This window comes from Halichoerus grypus, chromosome 3 (assembly GCF_964656455.1).
Source record: "Halichoerus grypus chromosome 3, mHalGry1.hap1.1, whole genome shotgun sequence".
Classification (NCBI taxonomy): domain Eukaryota; kingdom Metazoa; phylum Chordata; class Mammalia; order Carnivora; family Phocidae; genus Halichoerus; species Halichoerus grypus.
Genome location: NC_135714.1, coordinates 68015532 through 68036255, shown reverse-complemented (window position 1 = coordinate 68036255; position 20724 = coordinate 68015532). Strand labels below are relative to the sequence as shown.

The 20724-nt window shown below is 37.9% G+C and overlaps 1 protein-coding gene across 4 annotated transcripts in view; it reads left to right on the top strand.

Moving 5' to 3' along the window:
• The window catches only part of WDFY3 (WD repeat and FYVE domain containing 3), a 274441-nt gene that overhangs the window by 204595 nt on the left and 49122 nt on the right, over positions 1–20724 (top strand). For all 4 annotated transcript variants that reach the window (XM_078068881.1, XM_078068879.1, XM_078068877.1 and 1 more), the window contains 8 exons: positions 5295–5394; positions 7536–7696; positions 9031–9260; positions 10368–10477; positions 12294–12476; positions 13343–13500; positions 14601–14678; positions 16127–16354. In XM_078068881.1, the coding sequence (XP_077925007.1) occupies positions 5295–5394; positions 7536–7696; positions 9031–9260; positions 10368–10477; positions 12294–12476; positions 13343–13500; positions 14601–14678; positions 16127–16354 (1248 nt within the window). The remainder of the gene's footprint in view (positions 1–5294; positions 5395–7535; positions 7697–9030; positions 9261–10367; positions 10478–12293; positions 12477–13342; positions 13501–14600; positions 14679–16126; positions 16355–20724) is intronic.

Genomic DNA, 20724 nt, shown 5'->3' with positions numbered 1-20724 from the left:
ATCTGGGGGGACACAGACATGTAGTCCATTGCCCTTGCCCATTCTCCTAATAAATGATACGAATCAGCTGATGCACCAGAAAATGAGCCCCATGTGGCCACACTGCTGGCTCTAGAAATTGGTCATTCATCTACAAAAAATCGCGAAAGATCATAGAAAGAGAATTTAATATATGATGAGTTGCCTGTACATTCATATTCTTTTGGTCACTTCATATGAGTAGGGTCACGCAGTCCGTCCCTTCCAGGGCTCTGAAAATAATAATGGTCTCTGAAGAGTCAGTCAGCGCAGAAGACTGACTGCTTGTCTCTCTGGGGAACTTCCCACATGCTCCCAGCCATTTGGCATCTGAACCTTCACTTTCTCTGCTCCCTCTAGTGGCTAACACAGTTAATTTTTTTGTTTGAAACCTTAAAACCACAGGAGATACTGTATCTTATTCCTGTGAAAATATCTCTGCTCAGTCAGTTAAAAGAAATTGCTAATGTAATTCAGATACCAGTCATGCTGAGGCTTTTAGCTGGGACCACAATGTTTAATATTGGCAGAAAAATAATTGTTATCATTAGTAATTCATTTGGTAGAGTTTAAAAGCATGCCTGGTAGAGCTTGTCCTCGTTGAAAACTTTGAAAAGTAAGATGGCTAGTATCTTAGTGTATTGGGTAGGAATTTGAAGCACTTTGTGCAAAATGAAATGGTGATCAGAACATAATAGGATAATAAAGTTCAGGATAATAAAGTTCAAAAGAGGTGTGTGCAAAACATAACTGAGCCAAATAATAAAATACACGTGTGTGGAATATATGGGGAGATATATCCAGTAATAGCATTTTCAGTCTTGTAGGAATCCTAATAGCTAACTCACTAGCCGTGGATAAATGATATAATTGTCTTTTATTTTAGTTTTCTATATTTTTCAAAGAGAAGGTTTGATATAACATGTATTAACCTTGAATTAACGTTCTCATTGTTGCAGATAGTAATTTGCCCTACAGTAGAATTGTGTCTGATTGCACTGGGGAGTCAGGGGTGGCTAGGGTTATATTTCAGGGAGAAGCAGGGAATGTCAAGATTGAAACTCCCAGGTAGATTATAAACTCCTTAAAGTTAGTGACCACCTTTCACATGTCTTTTAATCTCTCACAGAATTAGTACAGTTTTTTGGTGTGTTCTTTTCTGTATTTTTAAATCATTTAACTGTACATCCTGGCAGTTCTTCTCAAACAGGAAGATATGATGCCATCTAATAAGAGAGATACACATTGGCTTTTAAAAATTAATTTAATATTTTGAGGAGCTTCAACTCTACTACATTCTCTGTACAGAATAAACGTATTGCACTATGTGTCTTCCTATGGTGTAAAAAAATAAATGGCAAGCATATGATTTTGAATGTTGGGATTATGAAGTCTTTATCTCTGAAGAAGTTCAAGAAGAGAATTATCCTGTATATTTACCATTTACCTACATGAAGGATGGGGTTTGAACCAACTGATTTTCAGTTCAGTGTATGTGAGGCAGGCCATCTTCAGCCTTACGATTGTTAGAATCTCACCACAAGATTATCTTCTTACTTGACTAGATCTACAAAAGAATGTGTGAAATTATCTTTATTAGCAGTTAATAAAAATAGGATTCCCATTCATACAGGCTGACCAGAATGTGACACTGAGGCCAAGTGCAGGGGAGACAGTGTGGCTTAATTGAAAGGGCATGGGTTTGGGAGTGAGAAGTACCTGTTTTGAACTCTGGCTCTGTTATTTATTATATAAGCATTTTCATCTCACGGAGCTCAATCCATTCTCTGGGAGATAATTTATATACTGTCTCCCCTGCATGATTTTTGTGGGAGTTAAATATATGTAAATCACCAGCAAAAACTATCTTGAGAAGTTAAATGTGTGCTGGGGATAGCTGTGTGACCTTGGCCACTCTGAGTTCTCTTCAGCCCTTCTAGTTTGCCCATCTTTCAGAGGGTATAAGAATAGAACACGTCTCTCTGAGGGCTGCTGTGAGGATTAAGTGAGATCCTACATTACAGTTCCTAACCCGGGACCTGTGGCGTGGAAGGCTCCCTCAGAAACTGCAGTAGCCTACGCTGGCGTCGGCCCGGCTGTCCCGGAGCTCTCCCCCCGCCCCCGGGTCTGCTGTCAGCACGGGCGTCACACGGAGGGCCCAGGGAGTTGGCGGCGCATGAATACCACCATGGCGGCAGGAGGAAAGTGCAAGGGAACAGATAGAAAAGGTTTGGGCTGTACCTGCAGGAAAGATAGCGTGTGCTTGTCTGAGGCCGTAAGTACTTTTCTGGGGTCTCCGGAGTTCATGACCCTCTGTCCCAGCCGTCTTCTGAGAGACCTTCCCGTTCACAGCAGCGTGCAGTCCACCCTGGCTGACCGTAGGGCAATAAACAGACAAAAAGTGGGAGGGGGGGCAAAGAGAGCTCTGTAACATACCTGAGAGAAGAGATCAGCTAAGAGGAATGCTTGAGCCAGAAGGAAGAAGCTCAAAATCCTCTTCTCTGAAGGGCTTCAGCCCATGACAGAAACCACAGAACACCTGGTGTCTTCCTCCCAGAGCCGCGCTGCCTTCAGTGTGGGCAGCAGACGCCCTGGGCTCTCTGGCCTGTGCACGCGAAGATTCTGCCCAGCGTCTGCAGGCTGCAAAAAGGAGGCTGTGATTCTTTGAGTACTGGTGTAGACTGGCTTCACTGTTTCTATAGGGAAGGCACCTGACAGCCACAAGCCAGAGCAGATCAGAGTGCTCACCCTGTCCTCCTCAGCCCTGAACTCAGCCCAGTTATCTGGTGTGACCAACCAGGTTTATCTAAAAGATTGACGAGATTGTAGCAGAGTTGTTCGTGTGCATTTGTTAACTTCAGTATGGAGACTTTTAGTAAAGCTGGAAGAGTGTGCTAGAGCAGGTGAGGCCATGAACTTTTGCCATCAAAGAAACTGAGGTTTGAATCCTAGTTGTGACTTAACCACTCCAAGCCTCAGTGACCTTATCTCTGAAATGGGGTGATAGTATCTACTTCAGAGAGAGATTTTTGCAGATTGAGATAATGTACCTAAAACTAAGCACTGTGTCTGGAACATAATAGTAAGTCCATAGAATGATTTTTAAAAAAACGCCTCTGAGACAGCTGTGCATGCATTTATAAAGTCTTAAACCCTTTAAAAGTTAGGCTACAATAAATCTCAGCAAGAACATTTAAACTCAGCAATTAGAGCCAATAACAAGGATAAATTCTGGGTCATAGTCCCTCATATAACAGCTTCTGTGAGGGGATTCAGAGGATTAAATGTCTATTGGTGACTGAGCCAGCCTTAAATACTTGCAGAACACAAAAGAATATTTCTTAATTAAGTAAAGATAAATACTATTGATGAAGCTACTTCTCTGTTCTCTGGCCCCTCTGTCTGCAGACTCCAAAACTTTGTCTAAGATTTGATAAACTCTACTCATTATTACTTAATCCCATTAACCACCTTTACTTGTTATGATCCAGAATGAGCACTGTCATCTTCAGGAGTGTTTAAATCCTCCTGTAAATGGAAAGCCTTACTCTGGTAAACTTCGATCAGCTAAAGCTATTTGATAAAATGGTCTCTGATCTGATTACAAGGTAATCCTCAAAGATCTAATCAATCTGCTTACCACTTAAACATTTTCACTTTCTCTTCATTCGGCAGGGGTGGGGTCTCACTGTACCATCAGCATGAGGAATAGGCAGGGTGTGGGTGGCTGAGGCTGTCCTCCTGACCATTGGGCTTCTTCTGTTCAACTACACGGGAAAATTGATTAAGATCAAAAACAACATGACATGTCCTTCACTTTTTCCCAAATAGATACCAAACCAAATTCCTCAACACTGGTACTATTTTAAATGTTACTAATTAGGCTCATATTTTGTCATTTTAAAATAAAATAAGTATGTCTTATCAGCAAAACAGAGAAATGTTTGTTGCAACTCTGGTTTAGCGGTTAGTTTTCAAATCCCTAGAATAAGTTCTTTGATTTGAATGTAGAATTTAGATTTTAACTGCTCCTTTAAACCCTTTATCAGTACCACCTTGAAAATCAGACTAGAAAGAAATGGTTTTTTTTAAATGGCACAGATTTTAATATTAAATGAACAGTAGACTAAAGCCTACTTTTGTAACATGGTCATAAACATAGTCCCAGATCTGTTGATTCAAGGATCTGCAAAGCATCAGTACTATGCCTGTATCTAAAACATCCAGATTTCTTTTTAAGAAAATATTTTATGTCAGTTTATTGAATTGTTCAATGCCCAACTCCTATCAAAAGCTGGCTAAAACCACTGGCGTTTGAGGATGACAAAAGGATCTTTCCCACCTTTTATCCACTGGGCTCCCAGTGCTTTACCACCACCTCATAGGTTAGATACTTGACATTTATGCACCTGGATTATATTACCCTAATTACCAATAGAAATGCCATCTGAGGACCGTAGTTTAACTTTGTGCCGCAAGCTTTTATTCAAGATAATTTTTAAAATCATCTTTGTACTGTATAAAACCCTTATCAAAGGTATTACCTATAGCGTTATCATTGTCCTCTTTATAAAAACCCACAGAGAATATTCCTCTAAGAACAGTTTTAGGAAAACATCCTTGCTGACAATCTAGTATGCTTCTTTTTATAGACAATAAAAAGCTTTGTAAACCATATCATCTTTTTTTTCCTCCTTCTAGATACCTAGGAAGCTCAGAGCTAAATTGTGTGCTTAGTTAACTTTTTGATATAAATATTCCCCTCCCCATTGACTTTACCCCCTTAATTACTAGATTCCTGAGGTTTTGTATTTGTTTTAATGGCTTTATGATTTTATCAGTATCTCATAATAAATTGCCGGCTGTCTTTGGAAGTGAGGTATACTAGTAGATTACCAAATATTTATTAAATACTAATAATGCTTAGAATACTCATGCTCTACCCACGAGTAGAATTGTTAGGTCAGAAGTATGTATATGTTACCCTTTTTTGTTGGGGGGGAGGGTCAGAGGGAAAGGGAGAGAGAACAAAACATGATATTTGTGAGATGTGTTTTTGAAGACTGGATTCAAAAGATGATGGTGTTTCACTTCTTTTTAATTCTGTGGTCAGAAAAATGAAAGAACGCATAAGCATATCTACCATCTCTCATGTCATATTATTTACCAATAGGGTGTTTTTTTTTATGTAACTATGTAAGTATGGTAATATAACTATGATTGAGCCCTTACCTTTCTTTAGTTGTTTGTTTCTAATTCTAAATTTCATTGATTAGGCTTCCCCTGAAAGATCTACAAGAACTCAGCAAAAAGAATTCCAAACTTATATTTTGGATAGTGTGATGGACCATTTGCTTGCAGCTGATGTCTTATTGGGTAATACTATGTTTTATTTTCACTTTATAAAAATACCTAAAATCACTCTTCTCTGTCTAAACTTCAAGTATATCTCCTTTTTAATTTCATCTTTTCTCTTCTGTGCATTTTTCCTTCGTATTGGTACCTTTCTCTAAAGAGAAAGAGGCCCGTCTAGCTCTTCCCTTTGAATCTGGGATAAAGAATCAACAACAGGAAGTACTTAAGTTGCTTGTCCACATGTGGACTCTCAGGTGGCAGGAAGAGGACAAATAAAGAGAAACTGTTTTAAAAACCGTATTACATAAACAGGTCACATTTCTACAAATGTCTAATATTTTAAAAATTAACTTACTGTGATATACATAAATTATAAACAGAAAGTTCCATGAATTATTACCCAGACATCCTGCCTATATAAGACCACTCAGATAGCAATGCACTGCAGGCGCCCCCACTTCCCTCCTGCCCTGATCCAGTTACTGCTCACTGAATCACTGTCCCAACTTCTAAAACAACAGATTCATTTTGCGTGCTTTTGAACTTTATAAATGGAATCATTCAACATGTATTTGTTGTAGTCTAGCTTCATATACTCAACGTGGTATTTGTGAGATGTGTCCATGTTGTCTCCTGTAGCAAGAGTCCATTTATTTTCATCACTGTGGTATTCTATTATTTGAACATATAAATGTATCCATTTTGTTGTGGTTGGACATTTAGTAGTTTCTAGGTTGAGACAATTAGAAATAAAGCTGCTATAAATATTCTTGTTCATATGGGCCATATATGTGTACAATATTTATACATACCTGTTAGATATATACGCATGAGTAGGATTGTTAGGTCAGAAGTATGTATATGTTATCCTCTTGTTGGGGGGGAGGGTCAGAGGGAAAGGGAGAGAGAGAACCTCCACCCATGTGGAGCTGGACACGGAGCTCAACGCGGGGCTCCATGTGGGGCTCGATCTCATGACCCTGAGATCATGACCTGAGCCGAAATCAAGAGTCCGATGCTTAACCCACTGAGCCACCCAGGCGCCCCTATGTTATTCTTTAGGATGGCTTCCAGAACATAAATTCAAAACACATTAAGATATTCTTTCTGTATGTCCCTGTCTAGTTACAATAAAAATACAAAACTTGATACATGTACAGTGGAGCTAACATTTATATATAAAATAATGATAGAATTTCATCATTCCTAGAGAAGGAAAAGTAATGATTTAACATATTTGCTACTTAAGTGCCCAGTAATAATATTAATCAAAGAACTTCCATCCTATTCAGTTATCATTTTGTTGCTAAGTCAGTCTGCCAAGACATCTTTAGTATTGTCTTTAACATGTAACTCTCAAAGCATGGTGTCAAGTCAAACTTCTGTGTTTGTTTTTATCACTTGAGAATCTTCTTTACACAGTATCAGTCTTACTATGTAAAAACCCAAAATGAAGAGTTTTGCATAATGGAGTAACTTAGAGTTAGGTAGGAATAATAATTACACTCAGAGGGCTCCAGAATTTCTAGGAAGGAGGGACTTACAGAAGGCATTTGGGTTAGGAGGCTTAGTCTTCAAGCAGTGTGTACACAGCAAACACACTGAAGGCACTCGGGTAGCTTTTTGAGGAGAAACAGAACTGAAGGTAATCGTGGAGGGAGGGAGAGGTGCCCCTTGGCCCCACCAGCACTGATTGTAGTTTAGTTTTTACAGTTGTTCTGAACCTCTCCTATATGACTTCATTGTGCTTGAAGGTATATTCAGAACCAGAGTTGTGTTTGATGGTTTGTTTTACCCTTTATTAGTTACACAGAATCGATTCACAGCTAATAACCTGACAGCTTTTTTCTCAGAGATCCTCTGTCACTGCCAGTTTAAGTTGAGGAACTATTTGCTTATCACAGACGGTCTCAAGCAGTAAGAGACTTCACACTCTCAATCCATAACTCTTTTATCATGTAGGAATTATTTCTTCCAACATTTGTCAGGATTTCTGGCCATGAACATCATTTTCTTAAAGTAGTACATAAGAGCCTAGTGGTCCTATTTCTAAATGTAGTAGATGAACTCATTTTGCCTTAGCCTCATTTGTTGGAGGATCTGGTCTTGTGCTGGTTGATAGCAATTTTCTTAGATACTTTTTTTTTCCTGCTTGAATTTAGGGGAAGATGCATCTTTGCCTATTACCAGTGGAGGAAGCTACCAGGTATTGGTGAACAATGTGTTTTATTTCACACAACGTGTGGTGGACAAACTTTGGCAAGGCATGTTCAACAAAGAATCTAAACTTCTTATAGATTTTATAATTCAACTAATTGCACAGGTAATCTATTGTCACTGTTAGTTTTAGAGTACATGTTTTCCTTGAAAAACTTTTCCTAATGTGTCAAAATTATTGGAAATAAATGTAACTAATAAGATAATGTTAACATTTAATATAAAGCTCAGCTTATTGAAAGTGAATAAAAACTGTAGAATTGTAACCCTTCCCCTACTTACCCCGTAGCTTCGTGCCAACATGTCCCTTATAAAGTTGCCTGGTTCTCTCAAGCTTTGGTCTCTCACTGATCTCCCCACTGGTACTGCTTTTTGCTACCCAGATACCTGGATAGCTTCCTTTTGGTTTATTTTTTATTTTATTTTATTTTTTTAAAGATTTATTTATTTGAGAGAGAGAGACAGAGATAGTGACAGAGGTAGAGAGAGTATGAGTGGGGGGGGGTGGTCAGAGGGAGAGGGAGAAGCAGGCTCCCCACTGAGCAGGGAGCCCAATGCGGGGCTCGATCCCTGGACCCTGGGATCATGACCCGAACCAAAGGCAGATGCTTAACCGACTGAGCCACCCAGGAGCCCCTTCCTTTTGATTTAAATACCTTAAGTTGGTATAAGTTGATAAGGTTTTTTTTTACAGTATGGTACATTTGTGTGTAAAGGTTTACAGAGCAAGAAGAGTTGATACGGAAGGAATATTTTCTTCTTGTAATTAAATCTTCACAACATTCATTGTAGGTCTTTGAAGGTGTCATTTAGTGAGTGAGGGTGTATGTGTGCGCATGTGTGTGCGTGGTACCTTTGACCAAGGAATGTTGGCCTGGTTTGCCACAAGTGATTACTCTTACCAACACATAATGCAGAAACTAGGAAATACTGTTATCACGTGTTATTAGCATATGGTGCATAGGTTCTTTCATGTCATCTAAGAATTTTTAAGAGATAAATTTGTATATAAGCCAAAGAGAAAAGTTTACAAGTAAGGAAATGAAACTAGAATGTCAAAAGAAGTGTTTTTACTAACATTTTAGGTTTGTTTGTTTTTCCCAGTAATTTTGAGTAGAGATCATTCACCCGAACAAAACTTTTGTGGTAGGAGAGTCTCCCTGGATGGCACTTCCTCACGTGCTCAGGCAGGCTGCTGTGCCTCCAGGAGTGTTAGCAGCTCTCCTCACTGGGGCATGAGGCTCTCATCTCATTAAATTATATTTATGTGTCTCCTGGGTTCTGATCCTCATCATTGCAAGAGCTTTTTAGTTTTTAACTTAGCACCCTGTACTGAGCATGGCACCTGGTACAAAATAAACCTAATGTTGATGTGTGAATGAGAAGCAGACCATTTATTTCTGTCCATTTTACTAAGTAAAGTATCTTTCATATCTTTAGTCAAAAAGAAGATCACAGGGATTGTCACTCGATGCGGTTTATCACTGCCTCAATAGGACCATCTTGTACCAGTTCTCACGGGCACACAAAACTGTTCCGCAGCAAGTAGCTCTCCTAGATTCGCTCCGGGTACTGACTGTCAACAGGAACTTGATCCTGGGACCTGGGAACCATGACCAAGAATTCATTAGCTGTCTGGCTCACTGCCTTATTAATCTACATGTTGGAAGGTAACTTTTTCACATTCAGTTTGCCGCCATGAATTTATCTTTGATAGTTTTCCACCAAAATTCTTTGTTCTACTTTTTTGATAGTAACATTTCTTTTTCCTTTTAATCTCAGTTTTAAAACTTCATGGAAAATATAAAAGACAAGGGTTACATTTTTGCAATGAAATAATGAGTATTTTTTTCTTTAATTTTCTGTGTCTTTAAATTGGTCATTCATCACCTTATGTCACATATATAATTTAAAAAGAAAGTTTACTTTTAAAATAAACATACACATTGTTGGAGGTTAAGAGGGATAAAAAGAAAAGAATGTAATGAATAAATGCAGTGCTATATGTTAAATGGGTGAAATTAGGATTTTTCCATTGATTGCTTTGACAGATACTTACTTAGTGTCTAGACACTGAATTAGGCACTGGGATGACATGTGAGCAAGAAAGACCCCATGGCAGGGTTTTGGAATGTGCAGTCTAGGAGGGGAAACAGACCAGTCAGGTGTCCTGGGTGCTCTGCTAGAAGCATGGTGCTTTGGGAGCATGAAACAGGTGCCCCTAGCTGGAAAGAGATACCTGCTGAGTTACAACTTGAACGTGCTTGAGGAGGTTAGCCCTCCACAAAGGATGAGAAAGAGTGATATGGGAACAAAGAGCCATCTGTGTGAGTGCCCAGGGGAAGGAAAGAATATGGCACTTTGGGGAAACTGCAAGTATTTCACTGGTACGGGAGCAAAGGGTGGTGGGATGAAAGACTGGGGGGAGGTGGTGCATAGGCCTATGAGGAAAATGTTCTTAGGAACTTTTTGTAATTTTTAGGTAAAAATATTAATAGTGATCAGAAAGCACCTTAAATATTAAGATGCTCATCTTGATGCTGTTGTTTAGTTTAATTACATTTAGTCAAGTGGATTTGTGAGATCACCCCTATAAAATGGCATGTTCTTGATAAAGTAGTTCTGTTTTTGTGCATCTGCTGAATATCTGTCTGTCAGTTACGGAACTTTGTGATGGAGCCAGCATTTACTTCTCTCTGCAGAGTTACACTTAATCATTATAGTTTTCAGCTACAGTCATTTCCTTCATAGAGTTTAAACTGACTGGAATTTTTCAGCAATGTGGATGGGTTCGGACTGGAAGCAGAAGCCCGCATGACTACATGGCACATTATGATCCCCTCTGACATTGAACCAGATGGTGGTTACAGCCAAGATATTAGTGAAGGTAATTACCTCAATTTGTTTTCTTCCTTTTCTCTCCCCACTCTCCCCATTTCCAATATTTTTTTAAGAGAGCACGATCATAGGAGCAGGGAGGGGCAGAGGGGGAGGGAGAGAGAGGATCTTAAGCAGGCTCTAAGCCCAGCGCTTGAGCCCGACCCAGGGCTTGATCTCACAACCCTGAGATCGTGACCCAAGCTAAAATCAAGAGTTGGACGCTTAACTGACTGAACCACCCAGGCACCCCTCATTTCCAATTTTTAACATACACCCTGTCCCCTCCCAAAAAAACTCACCTTAGATACTGCCAACATTGGTAGCCAGTGCTCCAATAGGTCCCTCCTGAACATACACCAATATGCCCACCAACGTAAACCAATCCACTAGCTGTAGCTCTCCTTATGCCAAGATGGGTAAACCACTTAACCACGGATACTGCTAGCCCCTAACATTCCATGGTAACACTGGGAGATTTGATGATACTTACATTTGCACAAGTAGTAGTACCAATACTAACATGGCATTTACCGTTAAGAGAGCTGCCTATTGGTAGTGTTAGGCAGGTCTCATTAGAGGTGCAAATACTGCTTGAGACAGGTTGTCGCTGCTACCATTTTTATTCTCTTTTATTTGTTTTCTCTTTTAATTTAGTTTTCCCAGTGATTTTTATAAGTATTGTGCATTAAAATCTTTGGAGTGGATTCATTTCTGATTTGCACATTGGTCAGTAGAAGGTCATAACTATAATAGCATTTGTCTCCCTAGCCATACATACAGTGTGGTAGTTTTACATATGATTTTATCCTTTGGAAGTCCAGCACTTATTCTTTCCTTCACTTAAGCATTAATTTATTCTCTGTCCTTCACTAACGCATCTTGAAGCCCAGACACTGAGAACACCCCCAAGGAACTGACAGTCCAGAACATTGGTTCTCAAAGCAAGGTGCTGGGACTAACAACATCAGCATCATTTGGGAACTTGTTAGAAAAGCAGATGCTCTGGCCCCACCCAGATCTACTGAATCAGAAACTGTGGGTGGAGACCAGCAATCTGAAAAGGCTATTCAGGTGACTGATGCTTGCTAAAGATTGGTCTAGAGCAGGAGTCAGACAAATTAGCAAGGAATCCAAAACAAGATGGAATTTAATAGTAAATGTTCTTTTAAAATGTTTGTTAGGGCGCCTGGGTGGCTCAGTTGGTTAAGCGACTGCCTTCGGCTCAGGTCATGATCCTGGAGTCTCAGGATCGAGTCCCGCATCGGGCTCCCTTCTCAGCAGGGAGTCTGCTTCTCCCCCTGACCCTCCCCCTTCTCATGTGTTCTCTCTCTCTCTCTCTCATTCTCTCTCTCAAATAAATAAATAAAATCTTTAATAAAATAAAATAAAAATGTTATTTCTTGCCTCTTGCAAAATATTAAGGAACAACTAACTTAATTTTGATCTTATTTTAAATATTCAGATGTAAAGCTTTTTTTTTTTTAAAGCTTACTTTTAAATGGGGGTGGTTCTTACATAGAAGAAGCTAGACAATGAAATGTGTATGTAATTTCCAGTTTTATAAATAAAAAATGCAGTCTTCTGCATACATAGGAAGATTTTTTTTTTTAAGTTCTCCAAGTTCTCAGCCACATTGGTTATCTGAATAATTTTCTTTATTGAGCTTAATACTATCTGAAGCATTTTTTTTTGACAATTAAGTACTATAGATGAGATTCTTAGATGTAAGACATGAAGAAAATTACTACCTTCATATTGTGTTTTTGATAAATTGTTTTTTTGTTGGTTTTTTGTTTGTTTGTTTGTTTTCCTTCATTTCCTAGGGCGTCAGCTTCTCATAAAAGCTGTCAATAGAGTTTGGACTGAATTGATTCATAGTAAGAAACAAGCCTTGGAGGAGCTTTTCAAAGTCACTCTACCTGTGAACGAAAGGGGTCATGTGGACATAGCTATAGCAAGGCCACTCATTGAAGAAGCTGGTTTAAAGTGCTGGCAGAATCATTTGGGTAAGAGGGTCCTCAGACATCATGTGACTAACAGATTTACACGCGACTGTTGTATATGGGTTCACTTTAGATACGTAATTAAAACTCTCCCAAAAGGATGTCATGACGGTGGCAGAAGTGAAAAGCAACACCCATTCTAGAATGACTATGTTGAGATTTGGCTTTTCTTCTCAGATTAAAAAAAAAAAACAATTCTAAAACGTGTTACACATCTGGCATCTATGAATTTGGAAGATGATACATTGCTCACAGATGTAATTATGGTCTCTGTCTTGGCTACAAATCCATAATCCCTTCTCTATAATTCTGAAATTCAGAAAGCCCTGAAAACCTAAGGTTTTTTCATGAATTTGGTGCCCAAAATCACTTGGTAGCAAAACCTAACTTACCCTTATGTGTAAATATTCACACATTTTGCTGCAGAAATATTAATGTGTCCAATTATGGTTTACTGCCATTGACCTTTGTATTATATAACATACAGTGTATGTATCATATCACCTTTTTATATTCAAAACCTTCTAAATTCCAGAGTATATGCAGCACCAAATATTTTAGATGGGGAGTTATGAATTGTTACTAACATAGAAACGGAATACAGTTAAAGTAAGTTTGCATTTTACTGCAGAACTGTGAAGTTTCAACCAAATGTAAATTGAGCTAGTACATTAATTGTCAGGCAGCTATGCTTATACAAGATCACCAGCAAGTAAATCTGAGATATCTAAGAGAATGTCTGTGTCTATAATGTAAGCTGCTTTTGGCAACTACAGAATTGTGATTTGTGGCCATGATGCAGAAGTATTAAAAGTAAGACTAATAAATACATGGAGAAATTGTAAAGTAATCTAATTTTAATCTCGTAGCCCATGAAAAGAAATGCATAAGTCGAGGAGAAGCTTTAGTGCCCACCACACAATCCAAATTGTCCCGTGTCAGCAGTGGCTTTGGTCTTTCCAAGTTAACAGGATCAAGAAGGAATCGAAAGGAAAGTGGTCTTAATAAACACAGTCTTTCCACCCAGGTACATTGTTTGTTTTCATCAGTGGTATTATTAGAAATCTGTATTTCAAGGTTTAGCTGTAGTGTTTTATATAACACACTTAACATGTACAAGCACACGATTTGAAGTGGGACATTTCTGCATTTTTGCTTTTAGAAGAGATAAATAACCCAGATTATGAAAACTTCTCCCAATTTATTATGATAAAATTGCATTGTGAGCGTTGTGTATGCAGACCCGCTTCGTAAATGGACATAAGATGAGATGCAGATTATTGATATGTGATCAAACTATGGGTAATTTTTTCCCCCAGTTTTCCCAAACTTTTAATAATTTTGTTACTGATCATTATATAAATTTTAAAGCAGTAGCAGAACAAAATGGTTTTTTTATTCTTTATAATCTTGTCACATATATTTGTGATTGATTTTTTTTTTAACTTACCTACCTCCATTAATTTCTTCCCCATCATACTTCCGTTGCCATCCTAGAATCTTAGTGGCAGCGGTGAAAAGGGTCTGGGAGAAACAGTGTGTATCTTTCATTCCCTATTTCAAGGTTGGGTTCTCCAGGAAGCACACTGAGAGGGTGTTTATTGCAAGATGGTTTTTACGGGTGCCCTTGTGGTCCGTATTTGTGGAAGGGTAGGAAAGGAAGTAGGATTGGTCACAGGGAAATACCAGGTTACAAGGCAGGTCTAGGCTCAACTGACCTAAGTGGAACTTTGGGACCAAAATGGCCTGTCACACTTGACCTGTACTGAGCTGAAATGGCTGAGCCTACTTACCTTCAAATCAGCCAGTCCTTGGGTTTGGGGTTTCTCTACAGCTGAGGTCATCCCTGAAGGTGCTGATGGCACTTGCAGAAGCTGTGGGAGCTAGCCTGTCCTTGAAGGGGCATAGGGATAAGGGGAAAGGGGGAGTGGATCTGTGTCCATCACACAAGCCTCCACCAGATTCATCATATAATTAATCTTTCAGTTTTTTGTTTTGCCTGTTTTGTTTTATAGTTGTGTCTTTAATGGAATTTTAATAAATTTACTTGGCATTATTTTAAGGCTAGTTAACATTTTTACAGGAAAATCCATGAAATACTAAGACTCTTTTTCCATCCATTGTTAGGAGATTTCTCAGTGGATGTTTACACATATTGCTGTTGTCCGTGACTTAGTAGACACACAATATAAGGAATATCAGGAGGTAAGAATTCATAACCACAATAAAGGTTTGTTTTGCATTCCTCAAGTGAGAAAGAACTCTGTTTCTCATGATACTTTTTTTACCCCTTTTAAGAGTAAGTTGCTGAACTGCATTCATCGTCAGATGATGTTTTTAATGATCCCTGCCAATGGTTACTTTGGTCATTGTTTTTAAGATAGAAAAATTTGAACTTTCTAGAGGCAGATGGCATTAAAAAAACAACAAACTGAAAATCAGCACAACTGAATCCCATTGGCATTAACTACTGACATATTGCTTGTGTTGTCCTAATAAATATTAAAATACAAGAAAATCCCTCTCTTTCAGACTTAACAAGGAGACTATGAAAATATGCATCAAAGTCTCTGAAAAGTCTCTTAAAATTCAAAAAAAATTTAAAGCCAAAATAATTTTTTATTGTAGGCACTTGGTGTTTATGTTGGTAAGAAATAAATTCAGTGAAATCCTCTTGGTGAATTCATAATTGCTCAACAACTTACCCTAAATATTTTATTTCCCAAGTGGCTGACTTAGATCTATTAAAGGTTTCTGAATGATAAACTGCTAATATTTTATGGGCATACACTAGCTAGTTGTTATAGGGGATTCACCCCCCCCCCAGGAACACATAAGTACTACTGTGATATCATGTAATTTCAAGATTATTCATTCAGTAACCTTCACTATATAAAGAGATCTTTATTCTTAGATTGATATTATGTACATATAGTCCATGAACCATTAGATAAGGTAGTTATAATTTATAATCATCTGCTAAATTGCTATACATCTTGACATTTGTTAAATAGCAAGAAGTCATACTAGTTCAGAAATTTTCATTTAAGTACAATGGCTTAGATCTATCCCAGTGGTCAGTTGAAAATGGTTTTTCTTTTTTTTTTGTATGAACATATCAGAGCTGCATGTTTATATCCTTTACTTAAAATCTTTGGAAATGTTACCAAGCTTACCAGTAAGCCAATATGCTGGCAATGTTTCTTGCTCTGATTTACTAGATCTTCTCCTGTCCATGTTCTAGTAACTGTTTTATAACTTAGGGGTGGGAGGGGGAGAGTCATCCTTAAATTACCATGTTTATCTATTGACTTACACTGGACTACCATTTCAGTGTATTTTCATAAGTAGTATTACCAGCTGCCTGCTTCAGTGTTCCTTTGTCCTGGTGTACTACACCCTCTCCCTTTTACATACCTGTCATTTACTTGGTGCTAAAGTAAACACTTGGGCCCCCACAACAATCACACCTTCTCACAAAATCAGTAGGCTACTGTAACCGTAAATAAATATAATTTTACTTTCATAATATTGACTGAAATGATATGTACTGGTTTTGTTTCCAAATATTAACTTGGTTGTAAGTTATTTGTAGACTTTTGATTATTACTCCTGCTTTTGCTTGAAAACCAACCTGGACTCCCTCCCCTTAGCGTCAGCAAAATGCCCTGAAGTACGTGACGGAAGAGTGGTGCCAAATCGAGTACGAACTGTTGCGGGAGCGAGGGTTGTGGGGTCCCCCCATCGGCTCCCATCTAGACAAATGGATGTTGGAGATGACAGAAGGGCCCTGCAGAATGAGGAAAAAAATGGTGCGAAATGATATGTTTTATAACCATTACCCTTATGTGCCAGAAACGGAGCAAGAGACAAATGTAGCGGTGAGTATGCAGAATTGAGTGTTTCTAATGACTCTTTCAAGTTTCCCTTCTTCTTGGCAGGCGTCAATTAAGGTCAATTACCTAAAATATCTAATTTAGGAAATTCACTAAGCTATATTAAATTCATCATGCAGGGTGGTGGTGGTGGTGGAATGCAGCAGGGAGACATGGAGCGAAGGGGTTTAGCTTCCAGGCTCTGGAGCCGGACTGGCAGGATTTAAACCCTGGCTCTGCCCCTTCACTAAGCTGGGTGACCGAGGACAGGCCATTGGGTCATCTTAGGTTCCTGTTTCCTGATGCCTAATGTGGAGAAAAAGAACAGTTCCATCTCAAAAGCTGTTAGGGTTAGGTTAATATTAGTGAAGCACTTAGTGCTTATTTTGTGCAAGACACTATTCTGAGTGTTAAGCAAATAAATATTGGCATAAGCAATATTCTTTGAAGAAACACAGAAGAGGGCTAAAGAATAATAGCCTGAATATGTAGATCTTTCTGTGTATGTTAAGAAACTTCATCACTGATTCCACAGGTTTAAAACACAGCATTTGCCCATGAGTTTTTTTTTTTTCTTCAGACAAGTCACCCTCCCCAAAGCCTTTATTCAGACTTTTGCACATGACTAGAAAAATTTTGTCTAAGCTGTTGATGGTCCAGGAATCATGTTTTTAAGTTTAGGAAAATATACTCTCCCAATAAAGCCACTACAAGTTTAAAAGAGAAAGCACAAGAGTATAAAAATCTACTGAATTTAATTCTGAAAATCCTTGTAACATTTCTTTTTTTTTTTTAAAGATTTTATTTATTTATTTGAGAGAGAGAGAGTGAGAAACAGCATGAGAGGGGAGAGGGTCAGAGGGAGAAGCAGGCTACCCGCTGAGCCGGGAGCTCGATGTGGGATGTGGGACTGGATCCCAGGACTCCGGGATCATGACCCAAGCTGAAGGCAGTCGGTTAACCAACTGAGCCACCCAGGTGCCCCTCCTTACAACATTTCTAAATAGTAATTCAACTTTTCAGTGTCCAATAATAATCCTTTGCCTCCAAAATGGAGAGTACTTTTGTCCTTAGAAAACTCATGTTTGTCATAGAAGCACAGCTTTGGGAGTTGAGAGGGGGTCTCACTGGTCATCTCATCCAGCCTCTTAATACTCTCATTTTAATGTTTAATCAATTACAGAGACATTATCAATGAAGCATCTTACCTGTTTTTGTGCCTTGTCTTTGAAATGTGTCTGTAGTCCACACTTACAGCACATCTCAGTTGGGACTGGCCACATTTCACATGGGCAGCAGCTGCCGCAATGGACCGGGGCAGCTCTAGAGAGTCCCTGATTCTTAGACCACTGTTCTGTGACTTCTTAAAAATCTATACTCCTTTTTGATAAACAAAGTTCTTACGTCTTCCTTTAATATCATTTAAATTTTTTGAGGTATCATTTAAAGTTTTTAAAAAATTAGTATTGTAACTTTTAAAAAATACAGTCTGGAAAAGCATATTGTAAGATTCCCCCCCCCTTGCCAAGCATCTGACTGCACTATGCTTCATTAAGACAGAAAGGTGACTATCTCTCTAGGGAACATATCCCACGCTTTGTTTCACTTTAGTGTTTAGCTGCCTCTAAAATAAATCTAGTATAAACTCCTGTACCCAGTTAGAAACCCAGATCACTACAAAGAATCATCCACTGAAGAACATTCTCGGTTTGTTCTTCTTGGATGTTTGGATAATAGGATTTTAGAATCTGTGAGGTCATAAAGTTCAAACACTTGCCCAGTATAGAAGTTTTGTTATATTTTATTTTAAAACTTTATTTCAAACCCTTCATGGGTTTGAAATACTTTCACATTCTTGACTTTATATTTGATTCTGTCACCAATTGAAGAAACTAAGATTTATAAAAGAGGCTTGGAACATGGGTCTTCTAATAAATAGTTTGGATTCTATGATGTGAGGGCACTTTGCATTGTTCCCGTCTCTTTTTTTTCTGCCAAAACCCTGGCTCCCACTTATTTTGTGGTCAGCGATTTCACTTCTATCCTGATACTTCTTAGAGTATAGGTCTTAGAGCTGCTAATATATAATTATTTAAGATTTTTCAAGATAGCTTCCTAAAGTTCACTTTTCTCAAAGCTATTCCATTCTGTCAAGAATGTCATAGTTGGTACAGCTGTAATTTAAAGCACCATAATTTCTAGTACTACTGCACTATGGAAAAAAAAAAAATTAATCCACCCATACTTTGTAGCCTTTACCAGAACCTACTTTTGTCCGAGCAAACCAGTAATACAGTTCCTAATTCTTAACCTTTTTTCCCCAAATAAATACTTCAAGCCTGTAACAATTTGATAAAATATTTCTTATTGAGTCAACAATCATATAAATTGAATCCATTCAAGAATACTAAAATACAAGATAAATATATATGCTCTCCTATATATGTGACCAACTCACTATTTTTATTTAACTGAGGCATATGCTTTTGAGTTTTTTTTAACTGAGGCATATTTTTTACTTACATAACCATAATATTTTTATATTGTTTATTCCTTCTTTATAACAGTGCCATTCACTTTATAAAAGTATATTTAAACTTCTGTATCAGATAAAAACAAAATAACCTATTCGGGGTTCACACTTACAACCTTAGTATTATTAGCATTTTACGTAAGCAAAAGCGTTCACCAGCCTGAAAAGTCTAAACAGACAGTCTCAGAAATAAGTATGTACCATATGGAACTTATTTTTTAACCAGATGGGTTACATATTGGGAAATACAAGGCAGTCAAGAAATGCTGGAGATACATTAACAAAAAAGGAAAGAGTGGGTGGGAAGGGGCGACAGTTACAGAATGTGGAATTTATGTGGCTTAGTTCATGCACGAGTCAAGGTTAATCTGCTATGATGAAATTTTCTGAATGACTGATTATTTTGGTCTTGCCAGTTCAAAATCCTTGTAAATTTGAAACGCCATTAAGTGTCCACTTTTATTTTATGGAATATGCAGTCTGGCAATGTTGATAGCAAAGAAAATTCCCAAAAGAAGAAGCAACTGCTATCCTACTGACTTCTATCATGAAATCAAAGAAGAGCCAGATACAAAGCGCAATGAGTGTGATACTAATTGGGAAAATATCCCAATTTTACAGATGAGGAATCAAAACCTAGAGAAAGGTCTAGTTGCAGCTCCTAAGTAGTAAAGTACCATATAATGAGTATATAGGATGACAGTTCCTTAGAAGTTGAGTCATTTTGAGAAAGAGGTTCCAACCTTTGATGGTTTTGTGACCTTATTGGTGGACGGTGAATTTCTTCCAGACAGAAACAATATACTAGGTTTTGTCTCTCTAGTGCTAACAGAGTATCAAGAACTTAATAAATGTTGAATGAATGGACTACCAGCACTTTTTCTTCCGAAATTACAGACTTTTTCCATTGCTTTCCCATTCAGCATTCTGTAGAATTTTCCTAATTCTGAAATTTTTCCACTAAAAAGGGCTAGAGCCAAATTACAAACTTTGGGCCTAAAGTTTATATAACTTGGCAGAGGGCTCTACAAGGAAAAAGGTATAAACTTATGAATATGAAATTACTTGAGCGCCTCTTTCCAAGGTTTTGAAAGGATCCCATGGGAAGTGAGGGCTGTTGAAGTTTTTAAGCTTTATTAGCTTTGTAGAAAATCCACCTCTACCCCGAACAAGATTCCAAATTACCTCCCAGAGTTAGAGATCAATCACTTCCATTTCTGTTCCCATAAATGTGTTGCCTTCCTTGCCTGCGTGTTTATAAAATAAAGTCAGTACTTCTTGCAATGTAAGAGCTATGTGCCAACCTAAAAATTGCTTTGGAAGCCTCTTCTTGCTAGGTAAAGCAGGCTTTATCTGAGCAAGGGCAATTGACTAATCTTTTGCCTTTGTAAGAATAATTACTGTTCCTAAGTGGCATTGAAATTTTTAGTTCTGTTGCTTAAGGTGAAAGAATACAGTGATGATTAAAAGTTATTTTCTTGTTTTAAAATCTTCGATGTGTTAGAAATGAATATAGTGATTTTTTTCTTTAGTCATTAAAGTTTTATTTCTTAAACCTTGATAGTGTTACACATTGTATACAGGATAGCTTACCTATTCTAAGTTTTGAACTTTGTTTCTTGATTTTTAAATTAGATGTTTGTTTATAGAGTATAGAATATATCTTTAGAGTCTCATTTGCCTCAGACTTAAAAGCTTTGACAGTTTATCTACTAAAATTATTTTAATAAAAGCAAGAGTAATAATTTTTGTCATGAGAAAAGTTAGGTACATGTGGAAACTTACCTATTCTCACATGAAAATAATTCCTCTTTGCACAGCGACTTTCCCTGTGGGGTAATTT